Source organism: Lissotriton helveticus, chromosome 3_1 (assembly GCF_964261635.1).
Source record: "Lissotriton helveticus chromosome 3_1, aLisHel1.1, whole genome shotgun sequence".
Classification (NCBI taxonomy): domain Eukaryota; kingdom Metazoa; phylum Chordata; class Amphibia; order Caudata; family Salamandridae; genus Lissotriton; species Lissotriton helveticus.
The window spans coordinates 1,974,436,523-1,974,459,582 of NC_136061.1; the positions used below are offsets into that span (position 1 = coordinate 1,974,436,523).

At 40.7% G+C, this 23,060-nt stretch overlaps 1 protein-coding gene across 1 annotated transcript in view; it reads left to right on the top strand.

The window, feature by feature from the left end:
- The window catches only part of CHSY1 (chondroitin sulfate synthase 1), a 72,212-nt gene extending 54,579 nt beyond the window's left edge, over positions 1–17,633 (top strand). The window contains exon 3 of the mRNA XM_078683101.1: positions 12,218–17,633. Coding sequence (XP_078539227.1) covers positions 12,218–13,810 — 1,593 coding nt within the window. The 3' untranslated portion in view covers positions 13,811–17,633. The remainder of the gene's footprint in view (positions 1–12,217) is intronic.
- The last annotated feature ends 5,427 nt before the right edge of the window (positions 17,634–23,060 follow it).

Below are 23,060 nucleotides of genomic sequence, written 5' to 3' on the forward strand. Positions count from 1 at the left end.
GGAGCAAAATAGGATTTCCATCAACATAGTGTGTAGATCAAATATTTATCATTTGGTCATCCTTAATTTGGTTGGCGTGTCTCTTGATCAGTAAGACCATGCCATGCCTCAGACTCGTCCGGGTCAAGCCCTCAATCACTGTGACGACCATAGAGCTATGATCTAGATGGGAAATAGTGCAGTGCAAAAAAGGAAAAAGTGGTGTAGATTAAAAAAGGATAGAGAAACCATAAGAACAAACTTTAATCAACATTGTTCTCTCCCTCATTAAAACCAAGCAAGTAGTTTAACCAAATAGCTGCATATCAATAGGCCATGATGATAAATATTTGATCTACACACTATGTTGATGGAAATCCTATTTTGCTCCGTATGGGTCTGTTCAAACAATCGCAGTGGATCATAGGACTGTGAGGTTGCATTTCCATTTCTATTTTAGGTATTAAGTTTGTTCTAGTACCTTACACACTTGCTCACTTTTATAGGAGTTTATTTTTTATTTTTTTAAATATTTTTATTGAAGTATTTTGCATTTATATACAAAGCACGGCATCATTAATACAAACCAAAGATTAAAGGAGAAGAAATGTATACCTATAGATCATAGATCAAAATAAGAAACAATCACTGAATCAACAGCAGGCGAGGGTGATATTTCCAGAAATAAATTAGAGCACAGATTAAGTCACAAAAAATACCATAAATAGATGCGACCTATATTTTCATATTGTACAACATCAATATTATAATTGCACCACATTGGTATTTCTTATCTGCAGGCAATCCAGCATTTCTCGCTATTATTCCTCCTTCCATCGAGTTATAGGATCCCATATTATATCCCCCAGCTTCCTGCCCTTTTTTCCCTTCCTTGCATATATCACTTTCTCCATTTTGTACGTTATTAGTAACTTAGCCAACCATTTATGGAAGGTAGGTGGTACAGGATCTATCCATGCAGAGGCTATACATAATCTCATGATAGACATAGCGACAAACAAAAATTCCCTCCCGCAAAAAGAACGTATATCCTCAACGTTTACTCCTAATAAAATGGTTCCTGGGGTTAGAACAATTTCGCTTTCTAAAATTTTATTTATAAAACATTCAATTTCCTTTTTAAATAAATCTAAACGGGGGCATAAAGCAAATACATGTTCCAGATCAGCATCCGTGCTTCCGCACCTATAGCATATAATACCCACTAGCCCTCCCCATTGAGCTATTTTAGCCGGTGTATAATACAGGTGGTAAAGTGTTTTATAGTGTTGAGCCTGTAATGATGCTGCACATAGTAATGAGTTCCCCATTTCTAAAGAGATACCAAAACTTTCAGAACTGATTGTAAGATTATCCTTCCATTTTTCACTCCACTTTTGATGATCATCTTGTTTTACTTTCATCAATTCAGCATACAATCTTTTAATTGTACAATCCTCCCCCTTTTGAATAATTTCCATTATAGCATTACGCCTAAATCCCAGAACACCACCTTTCTTTGCCAGGAGGAAACTCCTAATCTGGAGAAATTTGAAAAATTGCCTAGCTTCTAGGTTATATCTGTCTTGCAGATCTTTGAATTGTAGAAAACACTGTTCCCCCCTAATATCTCCAATGGTTCTGATTCCCCTGTTTTCCCACTCTACCATTATAGGTCCCGAGAAAATATCTTGTGGGAGGGTTGGATTATATAATAATCTCGTATAAGAGTTAAATTTTCCTAAGCCAATTTTTTTAGCAAAACTTTTCCAAATTTCGAATGCTGCTATTATTATCTTAAACTTTGTCCTCTTGTAATAGCTAGCCTCTGTGAATTTCAGGAGGACATCCTTCGCTTCCGTTCCCAAAGTTAGGCCATAGATTGCTAGTGATCCATATTTACTCCACTCCTCTCCTCCACTGCCCTGTTCACCTCCCATTAAGCCAACCATGTTCTGTAAAGCCGCCGCCCAGTAATAAGATTTTAAATCTGGGACTCCCCAGCCTCCCCTTTCTCTTGGCAGTGTCATGTATCTAAGAGCCCTTCTCGTTTTCCCTTTTGCCCAAAGAAATCTATTTAGCATACTCTCCAATTTTTTAAATATTTTATTATCGAAGAAAAGCGGTATTGCCCTAAATAGATATAGAAATTTTGGAAGGATAATCATTTTTACTATATTAGATCTTCCCACTATTGAGAGGTGTAAATTATAATTAGCAACCTGGGCACCAAATATTATATTGGGAGGTGATCTCAATATTAATGGTGCAGACGGATTAGGACTGGGTTCTTTTGGAAAGTATAGCGGTAGGAAAAAAAAAGTATTTCAGGCATTACACAGTCTGGTGTTAAACAATGCTCTTTCAGACGTATGGGGGAAACAGATATTGGATAATAAAGGGTATACATATTACTCGGCACCGCACCAAACATGTGCAAGATTAGATTATTTTTTTATTTCAAGTACTAGTATCTCTGACTCGAAGATTGAAAGGCTGCCACGGGTCCTAAGCGACCATAACCCTCTAGTACTTACTATAACAACGAAAATAAGTACTAGACAATACACTAACAATACACGAACTGGACTTTTGAAAGAGAGCTACTGAAAGATGAGAACTATATAGAATACATGAATAAATGGATTACTGACTTTTTTTCGTTTAATAAAGATACAGCAGAAATGGGAGTTGTTTGGGACACTTTTTAAAGCTGGAATACGAGGTGAAACAATGAGCTATAGTTCTTATAAAAGGAAACAAGTTCAGTTAAGGAATCTAGAATTAGCTTCGAATGTCTTGATGGCAGAAGAAAATCTAGAAAAGTGTGTGGTGTCGGGGCGGAATATAGAAAAAGCATGGGTAGAGCTAGTAAAAGCCAAAGGGGAGGCAGAGGGTGAAATTGCCAGCAAAGCGGCGAAAATCTACAACACTAAAAGGGAGAAGTGTTATGAGCTGAGTGAGTCAGTGGGTAGGATACTGGCTACTAGAGCAAGACAACAAGAATCTGTAGGCATAGTGAGGGAAATTAGGGACACCGCGGGTATGATACACACAGACTCGATTAAAATAAGAGAAGTTTTTAGGATATTTTATGAGAAGTTATATGATGACGAGTCACAGGGTCGTGACCCGCTAAAAGATAAGGAAGAAATGAGGGAGTATCTCGAGGATATCCCTGTAGATCCAATAGAGGAAGAGGAAGCAGATGGGTTGGAAGAAGAGCTGCAGTTAGAAGAAATAAAGCAGGCAATATGGAACCTACCTTCTGGTAAAGCAGCAGGGCCTGATCAAATACCCACTGAATTTTATAAAGTATTTTGGGATTGTTTGAGAGAAGAAATGGTGAAGGTAATGCAAGGTGCACAGCTGGGCATAACATCGCCTAAATCATGGGGGGGTGCAGAGGTGGTTGTAATATTAAAAAAGGGTAAAAAACCGGAGGAACCAGGCTCGTACAGGCCTATAACCCTACTTAATGCAGACGCAAAAGTCTTCTCTAAAGCCTTAGCATCAAGGCTGGCAAGAATTATAGATAAAATCGTTAGCAGCTGCCAACACGGTTTTATACCAGGGAGAGGAACCACCCACCATATACGGAAGGCAATAACTTTATTTGACGTCTCGGAGGCTACAGGGGACCCGATCGCAGTGATATTACTCGACGCAGAGAAGGCATTCGATCGGGTCTCCTGGAGCTACCTTTGGTATGCTCTAGCTAGAACAGGAATTAAACAAGGTTTTATCAAAGCTTTACAAACTCTTTACTTAGAACCAGCAGCGACACTACGAGTGAACAGTGGAAACACAGGACAATTCAACATAAAAAGAGGTACCAGACAAGGGTGTCCTTGCTCACCCTTATTGTTCGCTATATATATGGACCCGCTTATACGTAAAATAGAGGCATCAGTGATGATAACACCAGTTACAACGCTTATCGGGCAATGTAAAATCTTAGCCTACGCAGACGACATCGCTGTTATCTCTCCAAACCCATCTGAAGCTATAGAACACCTCGAGCTTGAGGCGATGAAATTTGGAAGAATCTCGGGATACAAATTAAATACAACAAAAACACAGATAATTAAAAACTTGCATACCCCATGCTCAGATAACCGAGTAACACAAGAAGGTACATATTTAGGGGTTATAATAATGGCAGACTTGGATAACTTGGTGGAAAGGAATATTTCCCCTTTAATTAAGAAAGTGGAGAAAGACCTAGATAGATGGGATAATTTACACCTCTCAATAGTGGGAAGATCTAATATAGTAAAAATGATTATCCTTCCAAAATTTCTATATCTATTTAGGGCAATACCGCTTTTCTTCGATAATAAAATACTTTTATAGGAGTTTAGTGGATTTAGGGATCACTAATTAGCTCCCCTTCTAGACCCCCAGGTTGCGTTTTGTGATGAGTCATCTTCACTCACCTCTGAAATCACCCTCATCTCACCCCCTTTCTCTTTACTCCTCCTGTGGCACTCACCTTCCTTTAGCCATCCGTAAATCCTAAAATCATTTTTTTGGAAGACAAAAATCCCATAAAGTATGTTTTTTTAAATAAATACCTGCACAGTGAAGTACTTTATCTTAAAGGTACAAATACTTCCCTACATGGTAAAGGTGTTTCATCTCAAGAAGAACACATCCCGCCCCTTCCTTAAACACTTTTGTGCATTCACCCTAGCACCCCTAAATGTTTTGGGGCTACTGTTGATGGTTTTATGCCCTTTAGTATGTTTGTAGGGAACCTTTGTCTCTTTGACAGCTTACCCTCTCCACTCACCCAGCCAGCTCCTATACGTTGGGTCTAGCTTGAGACCATGCATGCTCTGTCGCGTAAGTAATTTTGTTGACTTACAGGTGGCTTAGAGCCCACCTATTGCTTACTCATGATTGGCTTCATCATAAATCTCATTTACTTGCTTCTCTTTGTTTAGCGAATGTTCGCTTTACTTCCTACCCCTAGCCTGGAATATGGCCAAGCACCGATTCCCCAGCCCGGTGTCCTCTCACTACTAGGTGTTATCAGGTGTACCTTTTTATCCTTTTTATTGGACCCCCTTTACTCCCTGCCCCCATGGGGTTCTGTCCTGTCCCTGCCCCCGCGTTGTTGCTTTCACCCTCCTGCCAGAAAGAAAGCCCCCAAAACAGGTTTCAAGATGCTATGCATTGCTTTTTTAGATGCTGTGTTCATGAGGGACCAATAGTGTGAACTTTTAAGATTAATTTTAGTAACGTTCTCCACTTCTCCTTCTCTTCTCCTAAGACACAATTTTGCCAGAGACAAAGATCATTCTGGCCTTTCCAGCTTAAGAACGGTTGCCACTTGTGATTTTGATGCTACACTAGACTTTTAGACTTAATAACCTAGTATGGTTCCCCTATAATGTATACAAATTTGATTATTTTAACCCAACCTGACTCTATAACCAGGTCAACCATGAGATAGCCAGCTAAAGAAAATAATCCTTTCTTGGGTGTTATTATCTGAAATGTGATTCTCTCTAACATCAATCCTTTCAGCAACCTGTCACACAGAGAACAGTCAAAATGGACAGCTCTTTGGGGCAGTGGAATTCACTGTCCGAATCGGAGCACTTTGAGTTTGCATCCACCTAATAGATGATATTCAGTAACTATGTAATGGAAGAAATTTTTCCCAAGTCTGTCTTTTGCTTAATGGAAAACAGTCCACATTCAGACAGTACCCGTAATAGCCATGCTCTTTAATTACTTGAGAACAACTCCTCTCTTCCTCTCTAAGGAGGAAACAAACTATCATGGTTTGCGACTAAAACTTTTCCCCTGTGCCCATAATTTGCCTTCCAATTTGGAGTGAGACATTATTCATTAGACTGCATCTAGACATGTTTGTAATATTATGTGTGTGTATTACCACCCACTCCTTTCATTAATTGGATGTCTATCACTTTCAGAGAATCATCACATCCCCTTTCTAATCAATGCAGATTTGGTTTTCATATCCGGTTCTGCTAACATCCAAGTTCTCTGAGCTCCCTCCATGTCCCCTATATTAGGAAATGGGACCATTTTCCCATCCCTTCCAACTATTGCTCAGCTTTAACATTGGCCAAACAGATTAGGATTCATCAAACATGTAGCTTTTATGGGTCCTGTCAGGAAAGACTTCACTAAGTGCTAGTATAAGACTACATGGCTGCACATCCTCTCCATCTTCCAGACTCCTGCCTATTTATCTTTACTTTTTCTGTTGATCTCTTTTTGAATGATTTAAGAATCCTCTCCCCCTTGCGCCCTCCTGGAGTGCTTTCGTCAAAGATGTGCTCTCAGTATAGTGATTTGTTACTGTCAACAGGCCATTGTCATAACAAGCGCAGGTTATTGCGGTTGTGATTTAAACAGAAAACAAGGTCTAGGAAATGTGATCCTAAAACTCCCCATAAAACCCAGGAGTGTTGAAGTGTATGCTAGGCCTTTAACATAATTAGAAGACTCCTTTTCTAGTTCTGCATTTTGGTCACTGAATTTTCACCTCTTGTTTGATGGAGGGAGAGATAATTGACTACAGGCATCCACCTAATAGCAAGTTTTGTCATTGCTTGTTACCAAACTCCTACTTGATTTCACTCAGGGTGGCTAACTGTGGCATTATGAGAGTTTTGATGGATGATTATTTCAGTATGCGAACATTACGCTAGTGAACGTTTGGGATGCGTATGGGAGGGAGACCCTCTAGGCTGGGCATTAGAAACTAGTTGAAAGCATTTTCATATACCTCATCCTGCTTTGCTGCCCTCAGATGGAACTATACTGATCATATGGCAGCCCTTGAGATGTAAATGGGGGCCACCTACTTCCTCTATGGCTAAAGAAATGCCATATTGTAGAGGTGAGTTAGCTGGATGAGCACAAGACCAATTATCTGAGAAGCTGTACAGGACTCGCTGAGTTCTTATTCATTACCCTTAACTAGCAGCTTTAGAGTATTTGCTTAGAACCCTTTGAGTAATGTTCGCCTGTGCTTGGTTCTTCTGGGAGTCCTCTGAATAACTCTGATCCTTTTTATCCTCTTCTTTGTGCTTCAGTAATATTTATTTTGCATAATAGAACGGCCAGGCACTCCTGGACTACAGGCGGGCGTAGTTAGGTTATTGATTAAAACAAAGTGCTCAATCTGTCTCTGTGGTCAATGAGGATCGAGGTACTCTGTGAATGTGTAGGTTCCATTTTCTGGACATTGATGAACCGTAAGCTAATGGACACCAAAAAGTCTGGGTCCCGTTTTTTTTTTTTTTACTTCAAAACTTTGATTCAAATTTATCTATTTTGAATAAGCATTTTGTCTTTCAAAACTAAATCCAAGTAATATAGCCTTGTAGCCCGCTGTAGCAGGCTATACAGGCTATACCGGCTATTAAAGGCCTGCTCCAGCGTTAAGCCATTTACAAGGGAGAGGGACTTGAATAGCCGATATAGCCCAGCTACGAAGGGCTATAAGGCTATTAGAACATCCTGCCACTAGAGGGCAGAATGTTCTAACAAATAAAATAAAGGCTTCAGGGAGTGCGAGGGGATAGAAATCCCCTCAGGCTCCCTGAAGCCTTTGTTCACAGCCACAGCTGTGAACAAAGAAACATTGGAATGTTGGAGCTCCGGGTTTATACCATTCATTATATGCCTGGACCTACTCCATTGTTTTCAATGGACAGACCCCCCAGGATATAGCGGCATGGAATAGCAAATTTAGCGGCACAAAAATGGAAATTTAGCGGCACAAATATAGAAATTTAGTGGCAATTTTGCGGCATTTTATGTGGCCATTTTTCCTACAACAAACACAGATATCTTAGTTTTTTTAGTTATTTAACAACATGAAGCTATGTATATTTGGTTTCTTTACAATGTAGACACTTTGGGGCAGATTTACAAGCCCCTTGCGCTGCTTTTTTGAGCTTGGTGCCACTGTACCTGCTGCACTAATGATGGCTATACCTATCGCCCCTTTTATTAGTAAGCACGTTAAATAGTACAGTGTATTTTGAACACAACCTGATATCCCACCGGATGCCCGTTCGACAGACCTAACCACTAGAGAAAGAGCAGTCAAAACCGCCAAGTGGTCACTTGCTACACAGTAGCGAACTGCATGTTGGTACTTGTAGTTTCGTTGCAAAATGTCAGCCTGCAAATCGTCTCCGCTTTAAAAGCGGGGACTGGTTGAAGTTGACACCCATGACATGGGGCCACTTGACGCCCGTGTTAAATTTCTCGCCTCTAGGATTTTTCCCATGGCTCACTCCCAGGGGGAAATGGTCTGCAATAGGTGAGCTCAACCCTCAGACTTCATCCCTTGTCCAGCGCGCCTCTGCAGATACCCCGTCCCGTGTGCGCCTCAGCTCTCTCGGCTGAGTGGTTCTGTCTGTTTATCTTGAGGGACAAACATCTCTGCACGGCGCTCCGTCTCCAAGCCAGCGAATAGGGTGACCAACTGGCATTGGTGCAAATTCAGGACGGTGAGTGTAAAAATTCAGGACAAAGGGTCAAAATTCAGGACACCAATTCAGGACAGGAGCTCAAAATTCAGGACAAAACTTCAGGACAATAGGTACGTTTTACTGACACATCAGAGGTCGCGCAATAGTATATAAGTAAGCCCAGCCATTTCCAAACATATTCAACCGTTTGCAAACCTATCCATCATGTATCCTTCCATCTATCATTTCACTCATCCATCCCTTCATCAATCCCCTCATCCATCCTTTCACTCGTCTCCATTATCCATCCACCCTTTCACCCTATCCATCTGTACACTTATCCATCCACTCTTCATCCCATCCATCCATTCACTCATCCATTCAGCCATTTACCCTTTCACCAATCCAGCCATCCTTTCACTTACTAATCCTTCCACCCATCCACTATTTTACTCATCCATCCATCCTCCCTTTCTCTCTCCATCGACCCTTTCACTTAGCCATCCTTCCATCCATCCTTTCACCCACCCATCATCCATCCATCCATCCGTCCTTCCCCTCATCATCCATCCTTTTCCCTCATCATCACCCATCCATCCTTTGCCCTCATCATCCATCCATCCTTTGCCCTCATCATCCATCCATCCTTTGCCCTCATCATCCATCCATCCTTTGCCCTCATCATCCATCCATCCATCCATCTACCCACCCACTCTCCATCCATCCATCCTTCCCCTCATCATCCATCCATCCTTCCCCTCATCATCCATCCATCCTTTCACCCACCCCCTCATCCATCCATTCCCTCATCATCCATCCATCCATCCATCCATCCACCCTTCCCCTCATCATCCATCCTTTCACCCACCCCCTCATCAAACATCCATCCATCCATCCCCTCATCATCCATCCATCCCCTCCCTCATCATCCATCCTTCCCCTCATCATCCATCCATCCATCCTTTCACCCACCCATCCATCCATCCATCCCCTCTATCCATCCATCCCTCCTTCCCTTCATCCATCCTTCCCTTCATCCATCCTTCCCTTCATCCATCCTTCCCTTCATCCATCCTTCCCTTCATCCATCCTTCCCTTCATCCACCCTTCCCTTCATCCATCCTTCCCTTCATCCATCCTTCCCTTCATCCATCCTTCCCTTCATCCATCCTTCCCTTCATCCATCCTTCCCTTCATCCATCCTTCCCTTCATCCATCCTTCCCTTCATCCATTCTTCCCCTCATCCATTCTTCCCCTCATCCATCTTTCCCCTCATCCATCATCCAGCTACCCTTCCACCCATACATCCAGCTATTTAAATTTTCTCTCCATCCTTCCCCTCTCATCAATCCATCCATCCTCTCTCATTATCCATTTATTCAATCTTTCATTCATCCATTCACCCCATATCCTGGAGTACTGAAAGGTGCTATTGCTTGTTTGCCTTCTATGGCCTGTAGTCCTTTTTTTAAATCGGAAAATTGATACTCTGCTAATTCTTTAATCTATAGAATAAAACCATGATTTCATAGTATGCTCATAGAGAGCCCAGCGTTTTTGCACTAAACTTCAGCTTTAAGGAGAAGCTTGCTACGATCCAATGCTAAAAATCGTACATGGATGGAGCACTTAGTGCAACATCTTTAAAGCAAGGTCAGACATTTTGCTAATACAATTCACATTAGAGTAGAAGTGCAAGCACATAGACAGTTCCGGGTGTGCATGCTGCAGATAATCTCTCAGCAATGCAAGATTCGAGTTAAAAAAATATATATTAACAGATTTAAGGTAGCGTGTCTTTTGTTTTCAATTTAAATTGTTCTCCGTTTCTTTCCCAAATTGACTTGCTGACTGTGTTTTAAAACCAATTTGCCAGGTCAGTAAATGAGCCTTCTCACAGGCCTAAGACTCTAAGTTCCTATTCCTGTCACTGCAAACCCTTTCACATTACACTCGAAGGAGAACTGCTCTGTCCGATTCCTGCTCCATCCTCTGTGACAACAACCCATCCCCCCCTCCCCTCCTGTTGATGTGCAAGGTGAGGGCTCCCATTGTCATTCTTGTGGGCCAGGAAGAGGTGCGAACGAGCGCAGTCCCGGGCAGCTCTGAATGACGAAGAGCCTAGACCTTCACACTGCCAGCTGCAGCCGAGCTGCTTTAACCCTCTGACCCCAGTGTCTGTAGATCATCTACAGGTGTGGGGCAACCGGTGCATGTCTTTGGATAAAGCAGACCCCCCAGGATATAGCGAAAAATGCCGCGATTTCTACAAAAATGCCGATTTCGCGGGCATTTTTGTAAAAATCGCGGCATTTTTTAAAAAGTGCCGATTTCGCGGCAAATCGCGAAATCGCGATATCCTGGAGGGTCTGAATGGAGCTCCCAACATTCCAATGTTCTAATCTAGCCTTATAGCCCGCCATAGCGGGCTATGCCGGCTATTAAAGGCCTACTGCAGTGTTCGGCGAGGGCCTTTAACAAGGCAGCGGGATTTTAGTAGCCGGTTTAGCCCTGTTATGAAGGGCTATTAGAACATTCTGCCACTATAAGGCAGAATGTTCTAACAAACTAAACAAAGGTTTCAGGGAGCGCGAGGGGATTGAAATCCCCTCAGGCTCCCTGAAGGCTTTGTTCACAGCTACAAAGAAGCATTGGAATGCTGGAGCTCCGGGCTTATACCAGCCATTATAAGCCCAGAGCTACTCCATTGTTTTCAATGGAGCTTCCAACGTTCCAATGTTCTAATTTGTTGTAAAGCACCTCACTCCAATATATTAATCGAAATCTCACGACAGACAAAACTTTAAAATACTTTGAATTTATGCAAAAAAACTAAGACCAAACATATACAAAAGTCCTTCTCCTCAGAGCAGTGTATCCGATTCTAGCATTAAAAAAACTGTCATCCTGATATTGCGAGGAAGCTACTATAAGTATTCTTTCATGTGCATACAAAACAAATTTGTAATTGACACCCTTTCAAGGACAATTACTCGATAGTTATTTTGTTACACCAAGTATTAGACCTCATTCCCAAGGCACAAGTGTTAGCATAATTTCATAAGGGTTTCATAAGGAACTGAACCCAGAAAATGATTAACACAAAACTGCTAAATAAATTAAATACAGACAAATTATCTAGCAGTTAAAACAACTAATCAAAACATTTTATTCATATCTAGAACCTGTCTTTACCTTCTACTGATGTGACATAGTTATTGTGCACATGCTTTTTAAATACATATTATTCCATATGTTGCCGTTTTAATATGATAGCCAACCGGAGCTCATTTTTATATTCCAGTTATGCTAATAAATTAATAAGTGTGTGTTTAGTGGTTTGGCTATGAACTTGTTGATATGATAAAATATTTAAGAAGCACCAGAGTACGTACCAGCATTGATGGCAGAGTATCCAGTTGCTCCATTGCTATGCAGTGAGTTAAATGTTCAGAGGCTGTCCCCACCCACTTTCCTCACATGCCAAGACTACCTCGTTCCTTCCCTCAAACCTCACAGAACTCGTTAGGATTAATTTTAGTCCATTCAAGTGACTACTATTCTTTACACCAAAAATTGTGCTTTTTAAAGCCCTCAGCTTATTAATAATTCTCACCAAATATGCCCTAGAATTTGATAACTGTTGCACGTCTTTGCAGTTTGTCCATTCGAAATTTTTTGTTACTTAATTCAGTCGATTGTAAATGTTTTTTGAAGATTTCCTCATGTTTTGAATGGTTTCTTAACTTGTTAATTATTTTCTCTACAGATGCAGCAACTGTTTTATGAAAATTATGAACAGAACAAAAAGGGCTACATCCGAGACCTTCATAATAGCAAAATCCATCGAGCTATAACTTTGCATCCAAATAAGAACCCCCCATATCAATATAGGCTTCATAGCTACATGCTAAGTCAAAAAATTGCAGACTTGCGCCATCGTACAATTCAACTTCACAGAGAAATAGTACTGATGAGCAGATATAGTAATGCTGAAGTGCACAAGGATGACCTTCAGTTAGGGGTTCCGCCATCTTTTATGAGATTTCAGCCACACCAGCGGGAGGAAGTCCTTGAATGGGAGTTTCTCACTGGAAAATACCTTTATTCTGCTGCTGATGGACAACCTCCAAGAAGAGGGATGGATTCCTCTCAGCACGAAGCCCTTGATGATATTGTAATGCAGGTTATGGAAATGATCAATGCAAATGCTAAGACTAGGGGTCGCATTATTGATTTCAAGGAAATACAGTATGGCTATCGTCGGGTAAACCCCATGTATGGAGCAGAGTATGTTCTTGACTTGCTACTACTCTACAAAAAGCACAAGGGAAAAAAAATGACAGTTCCTGTTCGGAGACATGCCTACTTGCAGCAGACCTTCAGCAAGATCCAGTTTCTTGAGCACACAGAAATCGATGCCATAGATTTGGCCAGCAAAATTAACCGAGATTCAGGTTCCCTGTCATTCCTTTCCAGTTCTCTAAAGATGTTTGTACCATTTCAGCTTACTTCATCAAATGTTGAGCACAGAGAGCCAAAAGAGAGGAAGGTGAACATCCTGGTTCCACTCTCTGGAAGATTTGACATGTTTGCACGGTTCATGGCCAATTTTGAGAAGACCTGCCTCATTCCAAATCAAAATGTTAAGTTAGTAATTTTACTTTTCAACTCTGACTCTAATCCTGATAAGACTAAACAAGTCGAATTAATGAGAGATTATCGTGTTAAGTATCCAAAGGCTGATATGCAGATTTTGCCAGTTTCTGGGGAGTTTTCACGAGCTTTGGCACTTGAAGTTGGGTCATCTCAGTTTAAAAATGACTCTTTGCTTTTCTTTTGTGATGTTGACCTGGTGTTTTCAACGGAGTTCCTTCAGCGATGCAGAGCAAATGCGGTTTTTGGTGAACAGATCTATTTCCCAATTATCTTCAGTCAATATGATCCCAAAGTTGTTTATGCTGGAAAAGTTCCTAGTGATAATCATTACGCTTTCACCCAGAAAACAGGATTGTGGAGGAACTATGGTTTTGGTATAACCTGTGTTTATAAGGGAGATTTGGTTCGTGCAGGGGGATTTGACGTCTCTATCCAAGGCTGGGGGCTAGAGGATGTGGATCTTTTCAACAAGGTTGTGCAAGCTGGCTTAAAGACTTTTAGGAGTCAAGAAGTAGGTGTGGTCCATGTTCACCATCCTGTTTTTTGTGATCCCAATCTTGATCCAAAACAGTATAAAATGTGCTTGGGGTCCAAAGCTTCCACTTATGGATCTACTCAACAGTTGGCTGAAATATGGTTGGAAAAAAATGATCCCAGCTTTACCAAAAACATGAATACCAATGACTCTGCAAGGACAGCCTAATGAATTTATTCAACATAGCTGATAATGGCACGAGAAAAGTTCCGAGCTTTACCAAAAGCAATAGAAAAATATGACTCTGTGAGGACAAAACCTAATATAAATGACTCTGTGAGGACAGTAATACCCTGTAATATCGCTGGAAACTTTTTTTATCTAATTTATTTTTTAAATGTTTTTTATGAAAGTTCATTTTTCAAATACCATCTGAAGATATATTTTAGAAACCTATTTTTTACAGACTTGGGTGCATGACGTGTATAGAGATGGTTCCATTCTGGTATTGGACCTTCTAGGACCTATGTTTCAAGGTGGGATTATGCAGATCTCCTTTTATTTAAATGTGTTTAGGTACATCTTTAAACGTTTATCAGGTTTGTGGTTGTTGCGTAGGCACAATGTTCTCTGTTTAAAAATTGAAAATCCACAGATTTATATAGAGTCCTATTCTTCACCCCACCCCCGCACACAGAAGTCCATAAACACATTCCCACACACTTGTCCGATCGCTTTCTGTCCTTTTGCTCCATTGGCATAGGTTGAAGTTTGCAGCGGCAGTGTTTTACAGTGACAGGAAGGTTTGGAGTCCAACTGCCTAAATTTGCTTGAAGACGATACTGTGCGCCATATTTTTTTGGGGCACAGCTTTGACCATGATGGTTTAGGTGCAGTTCTTTGCCGTGTTATCTTGGAGCTCAACAGCAACTCTTTTTCCTCCTCGGATGAACAGCTACTGCTCCTTCCCCAGAGACTGAGGGGCTCTATATCCTGCCCTACATCATTCATCCTCCTGAACAACATCCACACTCCTGTTAGCTTTTTTGAGCCTCCAAAACACCTACCTCCACATAAGATAATCTATCATCTCCTGGAAGCTTAAAGGAGCACATTACTGCATTAACACTGCAAATCTCAAACAATTGTGTTCTGTACTTGCCCCAACAACCCCCTTCCACGACCATTGTTTGGTATGTGGAAGTATTAGACAACCTGAATAACCACAGTGAAAATGGGTGGAGGTGCACCTGTGGTACTTTCCTGCACACAACATAACAAAAAAACCTAAACCCATGCACTGCCATCGACCTCTACCAATCGTTGAGTAACCAATTCATTAGCTGCAGGCCCCTCAACCTGATATATAACTGTTTTGGCACCTCCAGCATCCAGAAATAGTCTTCCAGGTGTTAAGGAATACTGCCTGTTTTTTCCTTACAGTTGCACACCTACAGCAAGTTAAACTGTGGTGTAATAAGTTAATATCGGCGGTTTTGTTAAACGGCTATTGTATTTTTTATCTGCCAAATATTACTACCAATCGGGAACGAACTTCCAGAGTAGGGAGTACATCAAGATTGTAATCAAAGCCCTAGGTTGTAACAATCGGCCACATAAAATGTATATTGCCTGTTGCTCCTTGACTAATTTCTTGGAACCTTTGTAAGTTGCTTTAGTAGATGCAAGAGTTATTGTTATGAATAACTCTGGATGAATTTGGCTAGTGTTCCTTTTTTAAAAGTGAATATCACCAAATATATGACAATTAGTTTACAGATGACAGGTTATCTTCAGTGGTTGCCATCCTATACGTGCCACCTTCTACCATGGATTGTCGGTCTTTGCTACACTGAGTGCTGGTATTCATAAATACTTCTCCCTCCAGTTCAAAGGAATCTCCAGTAAATGTTCTTTTCACTTCAACTGCTCCAATGCAGGTGTACTGTAAACTGTTAGTATGTACTAGTAATGATGAGTTTGCCGCTAAACAAGGATGCTTGCCACCACCACAAGTCGTGTGAAACTGCTTGTTTAAACTTTTTCTTGTAGAGACAGTCTTGTACTACTTTTTGGGGGGTTTTCTGGGACGTCCTGCTGTGGCAGTTTATCCATCCCCAGGCTTTTAAAATATTTTAATTCTAAACATCAGTCTCTGGAAAACCAAACCATTACTTTAAAATGTCAAACTAGTATATGAAAATCCAACAGGGAATCTGTTAAATTCATTACAACTGCTTTCAAAAGCAAAAAATTACAACTTATAATTCTCTGGCCGAACATATTTTCCTACATATTTTGATTACGTTGGAGAAATATAATTTTATCCTTTCTCAAAATGTACTTTTTACGGTGGATCTGTGATTATTATCCTTGCAGCATTTGCCAAGTATATATTTCTGCAAGTCTTAGGCCACTTACTAAATTCATTATACACCAGTACAATGAACCCATTTTTTTTGAAAACCGTAGTGCTGCATGAGTCTCTGCATGTATTGATGCCGGCTTTTCATTTTCAGTGTAAGAAAGATCCTTCTGGAGTTATGCTACACCAATATTTCACTGATTCAACTTTGAGGCCTAAACATGGCAATGCAAGTTTAATTTTCTGTCCCTTTTTAAATTAAAACCATAGTAAGCGTGGCCATTTTAAGATACTACAAAGAGATGTCCAATCCAATATTATTTTTAAGCTCAGTTGTCATCATGTAACAAACAGTTCTTTTGATGTGTTTTGCTTTGTAAGGCACCAACACTAAAAATCTACTTTAAAAAAAACTTCCATCTGATCTCTGGATGCTACCTTATTGAATGGTGGGCTTTTTTTCTGAAATTGTGTTGACTCTAAAGTGGTGTAACTTCTCTTAAAATAAATTTGAGACAGTCATTTAGATTACTCAAATATGTATACTGGAAGCCCTACGTTTTGCTAAGCCATTTCGTACCCTGTAGCCTACAGTCAGTAGCATCGAGCTTTTGAAAAGATAATTTTCAACCTCCACAAAATTGCCAAAAGTGGAAAAAAACACTGAAAGGTCATGTGGTAGTTAATTTTACTTTGACTTGTTCCTTCAATTGTTTGTGACTGTGTGTATTTCTTTGTGAGATACTCTATTGGTTCCCCATACAGATATTCAGTGTTTTTTTTTCCAAAGTGCCAATTCAAGTTTTTTTGCAATTTGTTTTGGTATTACACTCCAATTTTTTTTTTTTTCAGAACAAAATTTTATTGGTTTTCAAAAACAGACAGAATACAGGAATGAATGCACCGCTCCCGAAAAGGAATGAGATGCAGCGCATTCATTAGATAATCGCGTTCAGATATATTCTGTCAACATTCCCCCCACAACTCCCCCACCGCTACCCCACCCGGTACCCTCCCATAACCCCGCACGGTGTAAACAGTGTCTGTCAAGAGAAATGTAGCCAGTAAAAGAGCTGCGTGTGAGCCTCTTCACTCCAATTTTTTTAATTCCACAAAAAGGACAAATCCTCATGGCCTCTGTAGTGTATATACAGTGTTTATTATCTTTTTTTTTCAACACAACTACACAAAATCCTTTATTTTTGACTGAACAAATCCCTTGTACAGGGGCATGTGTAAACCACATCCCCCACCCTTACACACAAGCACACAAAGTATTTTTATAATATTTACAAGACGAAGAAGGTATTTTTGGGGTAGTTTTCCTATTCGTTTTTTTTTTTTTTTACTGCAACCCAGAAGCCTTAATTGTAATGTGAGTAATGTATAATATGTTAGTTATTCTAGCCTATATATGGCATACAAATTGTCAAAACATTTTTTTGTTATGATTGTTCATTTCCTGATAATAATGTCACTGTACGTTTTAGTGTTCGGTTTACATATTTTTGTTCTTGTTTGTGGCAGTGGGTGTTTTGGAGCACAAGGAACAAACCGGCGTAATGCCTATTTAAATTATTGGTTTAATTTATAACACATGAAGTGCTGTGAAAAGTCCGTTGAAGAGTACCTTGTTTTCCTTGCACATTGAAAATGTAATTAAAATAATTCCAATCGAAAGGAAAATGGCTGTTTGGTGTTTACTCAAATTTTGGAATGTGTGCAGTAACTGAAAAAGTGACTTTCTGCATGCGGTCAAATCCAACAAGTATAAAGAAAGTTGTGTGGCGAGTTTCAGTAATTAAGAAATTGATAAATCCTTTTAGCTTTGCTGTATGAGAAAATGTGATGGAGATGGAGTAGAAAGAGGGACGGGACCCAGGCTAGATTTTCAGGATAATTTCCATCCCTATGCTCGGTATTTCTGAATTTTACACTGCCTGTATATGCTGTAGTACTCAACACCAGGGTCATTAAAGGGACAAGGCTGCCAAATAGAAACTCAAAAATACATGAAGATTCGATTGAACAATGACTAGGGGGGTCTGTGCTGGAGAACTGTACTGGTAATGCGTAATGATATAGTGTAGCACATGTAGGAGAGCAGGGGCTCTGTAAATATGTGGTTTACGCTTCAGGACGTGTATTTCAGCATACCTGAAAAACAAAATCCCTGTTACTGGGCCAAAGGCTTTGGATCTTTGACACAGGTAAGAATTAATCGGAAGCTGCAAATGAACAATCCAATTTCTCACCACATTTAAATAATCCATTTAAGAGTTGATGAGAATTTTATGTGAGTCTGAAGGGTTTTATTCAAATCTTTTAGTAAGTATTTCTTAAGCATCAGGTATTTATTTAATACAATACAGAACGTATGGCACAAAGCACGTTCCATATAAAGCACTTCCCTATTTTAAATATTAAGATGAGAAAAGTATCTTAAACCCATAAAGAGTTCAAAATCGAGAGGTGTATGCATAAAGCATAAGAAACTCAAAAAGCACTTCTCATGAAGAGCAGTTTAGAATATTCAGTGGAGTCTCGGAGGTAAAGCATACGTTCTGGCAAAAGGAAAAATAAATGAGTCTCGGCAAATAGCTCAATAAAGATCTTAGATAAGTCTGCTCAGATTGCAGAACTTCAGAATGCAGAGAGTTTGAATGGCTGTGTAGCTGCAGTAAAGACCCCACAGTTGCCTCGTCTAGGAACACGCAGTATTCGTCTAGGAACACGCAGTATTATAACATTTCGAGATCTGTAACTAATACAATTGTTGCAGTACTACAGCTTTTTCAGCTAATAGGATCACAGTGTCTTCTTTAGAAGGGTAAGCTTCTACCGTCTATGTTGTCTTGAAACCAAGACTTGCAGATTATTAAGGTTGTTGGCCCAACATTTCTGTCATCTTTGTAAAAGTCGTGGTTGTGTTCTCACCAGTCTTCCTTTATGCAAAACAGTTCACGGTTAGGTGTGTCATTCCATAAATTAAATAATCACTTCCCAGATATTCCAATTTACAAATCTTGTCTATGAAGAAACATTTATGTAAATTTTAACTATATTATTCCGCACACTATTGTATTCTATGTGACATCTATTTATGGGAAAGTAAAAAACTACCTTTCTCTTTTGGACTGTTAGTTTAGCACATTTATCATTGAACTTTTTACGTCTTCACATCACTAGAAATGTGGACCTAAGGTCAGTAATAATGGAAAAGAAAAACATGCATTCAAAAGCATTTCTAACTTCCCATGCCTTGCTATGGAATGCTAGTGCTGCCATTTGCCATTTTAAAATTTGGATTCTTGTTTTAGGCCTACACGTTAATTGCATTAATTTGTGTTTTATTGTTATTGTGACTAATAAAACTCCAGATGTAATGGTTGCAAGCTTATATACTACTGTTGACAGCTTTGCCATTTTCTCCTTATTCAGAGACACTCCCATACCTGGTATAATCGCTCCTAATATATCTCTCACCAGTTGTATTACCTCACTTATACTTCTAATGTGTCTGTGTGCTGGTGTCCTTGTTAAAACATTTAAGCTATTTACGTGATACAATAGCCCTAAATAGCAAACACCGGCCCAGTCAGCTAGTAATTTGAAATATGCATCTTGTCCACGGATCAAATCAACTCCTGGTATTTCTGGTTAGTCACCTTGTAAAATCCAACATTGCCTTCTGATAACTCGAATGTATGTTCAGACACTTTTCCCTACATATATTTTTCTATTTAGAGATTTTCCATTAAAAATACATATTGTTCCTTTGTGTTTCTTGTTTAGTCTTAACCCCCTTCTATGCGGACGACGGCCTGGAGCCGCCGTGCGCAACAGTGCTGGTGTGCGCACGACGGCTCCCGGCCGACATGGCACACAGCACCGGAAATCCCTCTGCGATATCTTTCACCTCTAAAGCCTTCCCCCCAGCTCCCGAGGACACCCCACCCCCACCCCCCCTCCTGGTTTTCCTGAAATAACGATCGTCGCGCATGTCGCGCTGACGTCATTTCAGTGAAATCGAAACGAGCCAAGATGCTCATTTCAGTGTCTACGTGCTCAGGGGGGGCTATCTCAGCCCCCTGAGCACGTAGCGACTCAGGAGAGGTATGGTTGGACAGGGTATAATCTCCCCTTTCCAATGGTACCCCTCCCTAGTGGGTCCCCGCTTGAGGGTCGCCCCAGGAGGGCAATCCCCAAACAGGAATCCACCCACTAGCGCACTAGGGAGGGGGGAGCGGACCCTTGGGCAAGGGCATTTGCTCCCTTCATACATACTTGGGCATGATTAGTCTTTCTGCCTCCCCTGGGGGGTAGATGGAGGCAGGAGCCTCCAATCTGGCCCCCCTCCCTTAAGGGGGCAGAAAGCCCATTAGACGCCAGGGAATTTTCATGGGCATATTTATTAGGGGTAGGGGCTGCCCAAAACGGGCATGCCGATGCCGCCACCCCCTGGCTGCAAAATTAGTCTTTCTGTCCAACACTAAAGCCATCAATTGTAACATAACAGGAGATGTTTGGGTTGAGCATTTTTCTAAAATGTATGCTGTACCAGGGTCCCCTACAAGCATTGGTCTCCCTGCTATGACTGCTGGCCCCTTGAACATTGAACTTTCCGAGGTAGAAGACGCTATAATTGAAAGTGCGAGTAATAAAGCTCCCGGGCCAGATGGTCTCTCAATAGATCAAATAAAATCAGAAATTAACTTCTGGGCCCCTTTACTTTGTAATCTGTTTAACAACTTGTCCGACAACTCAATCCCAGAATCATGGTCAAACAGTGTTATTGTACCAATATTTAAAAAGGGCGACAGACAGGATCCTGCGTGCTATCGCCCGATATCACTGATTGACAACACACTGAAGGTCCTGGGGAGGGTAATTTTTAACAGAATGAGGAGCTGGGCTGAGGAGAATGTTTTACACCAGTGTCAACTCGGTTTTAGAAGCCATGTGGGCACAGTTGAACAATGTTTGAATTTGAATCTGATAATGGCAAAGTACACTCTTGTAAAAAAATCCCCTCTGTACCTAGGTTTTATGGATTTAAGTTCAGCGTTTGATTTCGTTAATCGTTCTAGTCTATGGTCACTTTTGCTTAGTTATGGTTTGGAAGATTCTTTGGTGTACTTCCTTTCTTACCTGCACAGGGACTTAAAGGCCAGAGTGCGAATCAATGCTGAGGGAGAAGTCTCGAATGATATTTTAATTGGCAAGGGTGTTAGACAGGGCTGCGTACTCGCCCCATTGCTTTTTATCTTGTATATTAATGGGTTGAGTAGCAGCTTGTGTGCGATAATTAAGGATGTCCCAATTATAAACGGTAACCCAATCCCTGCCCTGCTGTACGCGGACGACGTGGTGCTAATGGGCCGCACACCTAATGCCCTGCGAATTTTAATTTCTGGTTTTGTTGCTTTTATGTCAGGCTTGGGTCTTAATACTAATTTTAAAAAATCTTTTATTATGAACTGTGGGCCGAAAAAGTATAATATAACTTCAATTAAATCAGGCGAAAATACTTTACAATGCACTAGCACTTTCCCTTATTTGGGACTATTATTCTCTAATACAGGCTCGTGGAACCCACATGTCGTCTATGGGAGAAATAAAATTGGCAAATCCATCAATTCAATTCTCTCCCTACGGCAGCCCAAACAAGCTGATGTTATCACCCCTCTGCTAAATATTTACCGGACCCAATGTCAACCTACGGGAACTTATGGAGCAGAAGTGTGGGGATATTCTAACTGTGTGTCAATTCAGACAGAGGAAAACAGGTTCTGCAGAAAGATCTTGGGGGGGAGTTTTCTGTGCCCCAACATTTATCTGCCACAATGAACTAAAGCTGTTGTATATAGAGGATTTTATTCGATCAAGGCCCGCCCTTTTTTGGCTAAATCCAGCTGCCCATTTAACCCGCAGTATAATATCTGACTGCCAACAAAGTGAAAGGCCCAACTTTGTACCATGGTTGAAAGCTGTTGAGAATAGCCTATCTAGTGTGGGCCAGGGCCTCCTGTTTAGCTCCCCGAACACTATTGTTCCTGCACATAAGAAAATGGTAAAACAGGCATTGTATGCCCTGTACAGGGAGGAACGGATGAGATCTGAACACCCCAAACAATCAATTACAAAATACCTTTCTTATGTTGAGCCCGACATTGGTACTTCAGTTATACCGCAGAGGTATTTGCTGATCACATTAGGAAGATGGAACAGGAGCCTTCTGTTCCGAGTACGGGATGGAAGTATTGTAAACCTATTAAGCTTTCCCCTTGGCTACAATAAACACCTGGAGCAGCAGGACTGTCCTTGTTCCAAGGGTGGCAAACAAAGTTTGACACATTATTTTTTCTTCTGTGGTTTTTACAAATTGTATTCTTCTCAATATCTAATGCCTTATTGTCGTAAACATGATTTAAGGGATTTTAATCAGGCGATGAGTATGTTTCAAATGATGCTCTCAGATGAGGTAATATTCGCAGTGAGTTGTTTTCTTAAAGCAAGCGTGCGGTCACGGGCAACTATGGAATTCGATTAATGAAGAACTGAACACCCGTGCTTTGTAATTCTGTATAATTGCTTCCTGTGCACCCAAATTTTGTATATTTGCACACAGATATTCAGTCGTTTGGGCTCAATGGATTTGAGTTCTGTGGAAACTATAAAGCATAATCTCTGTAATATTGCTATTTGCACAAATGAAGTTTTGATATATGATCACCCACTTGTAATTGTAAAAGATTATTTTTTTAACAAAATCAATCTGCTTTTATCAAAAATTTTACGTTTAACCTGTGTGTACTTTTATGGATGAATTAATTCCGAATAAAGATCATTTGAAATTGAAATAGTCTTTCTGTCCTCCCAGGGGGGCAGATAGCCCACTAGATACCAGGGATTATTTTTTATTTATTTTAATTTGGGGTAGGGGCTGCCCAATATGGGCATGCCAATGCCCTACCCCCTGCTGCAAAGGTACAGTCTTTCTGCCCCTCCTGAGGGGCAGATGGGGGCATTAACCCCCAATCTGTCACCCCCGGGGGCAAAAAGCCCACTAGACACCAGGGATTTTTGGGGCAAATTTTAATTGGGGTGGGG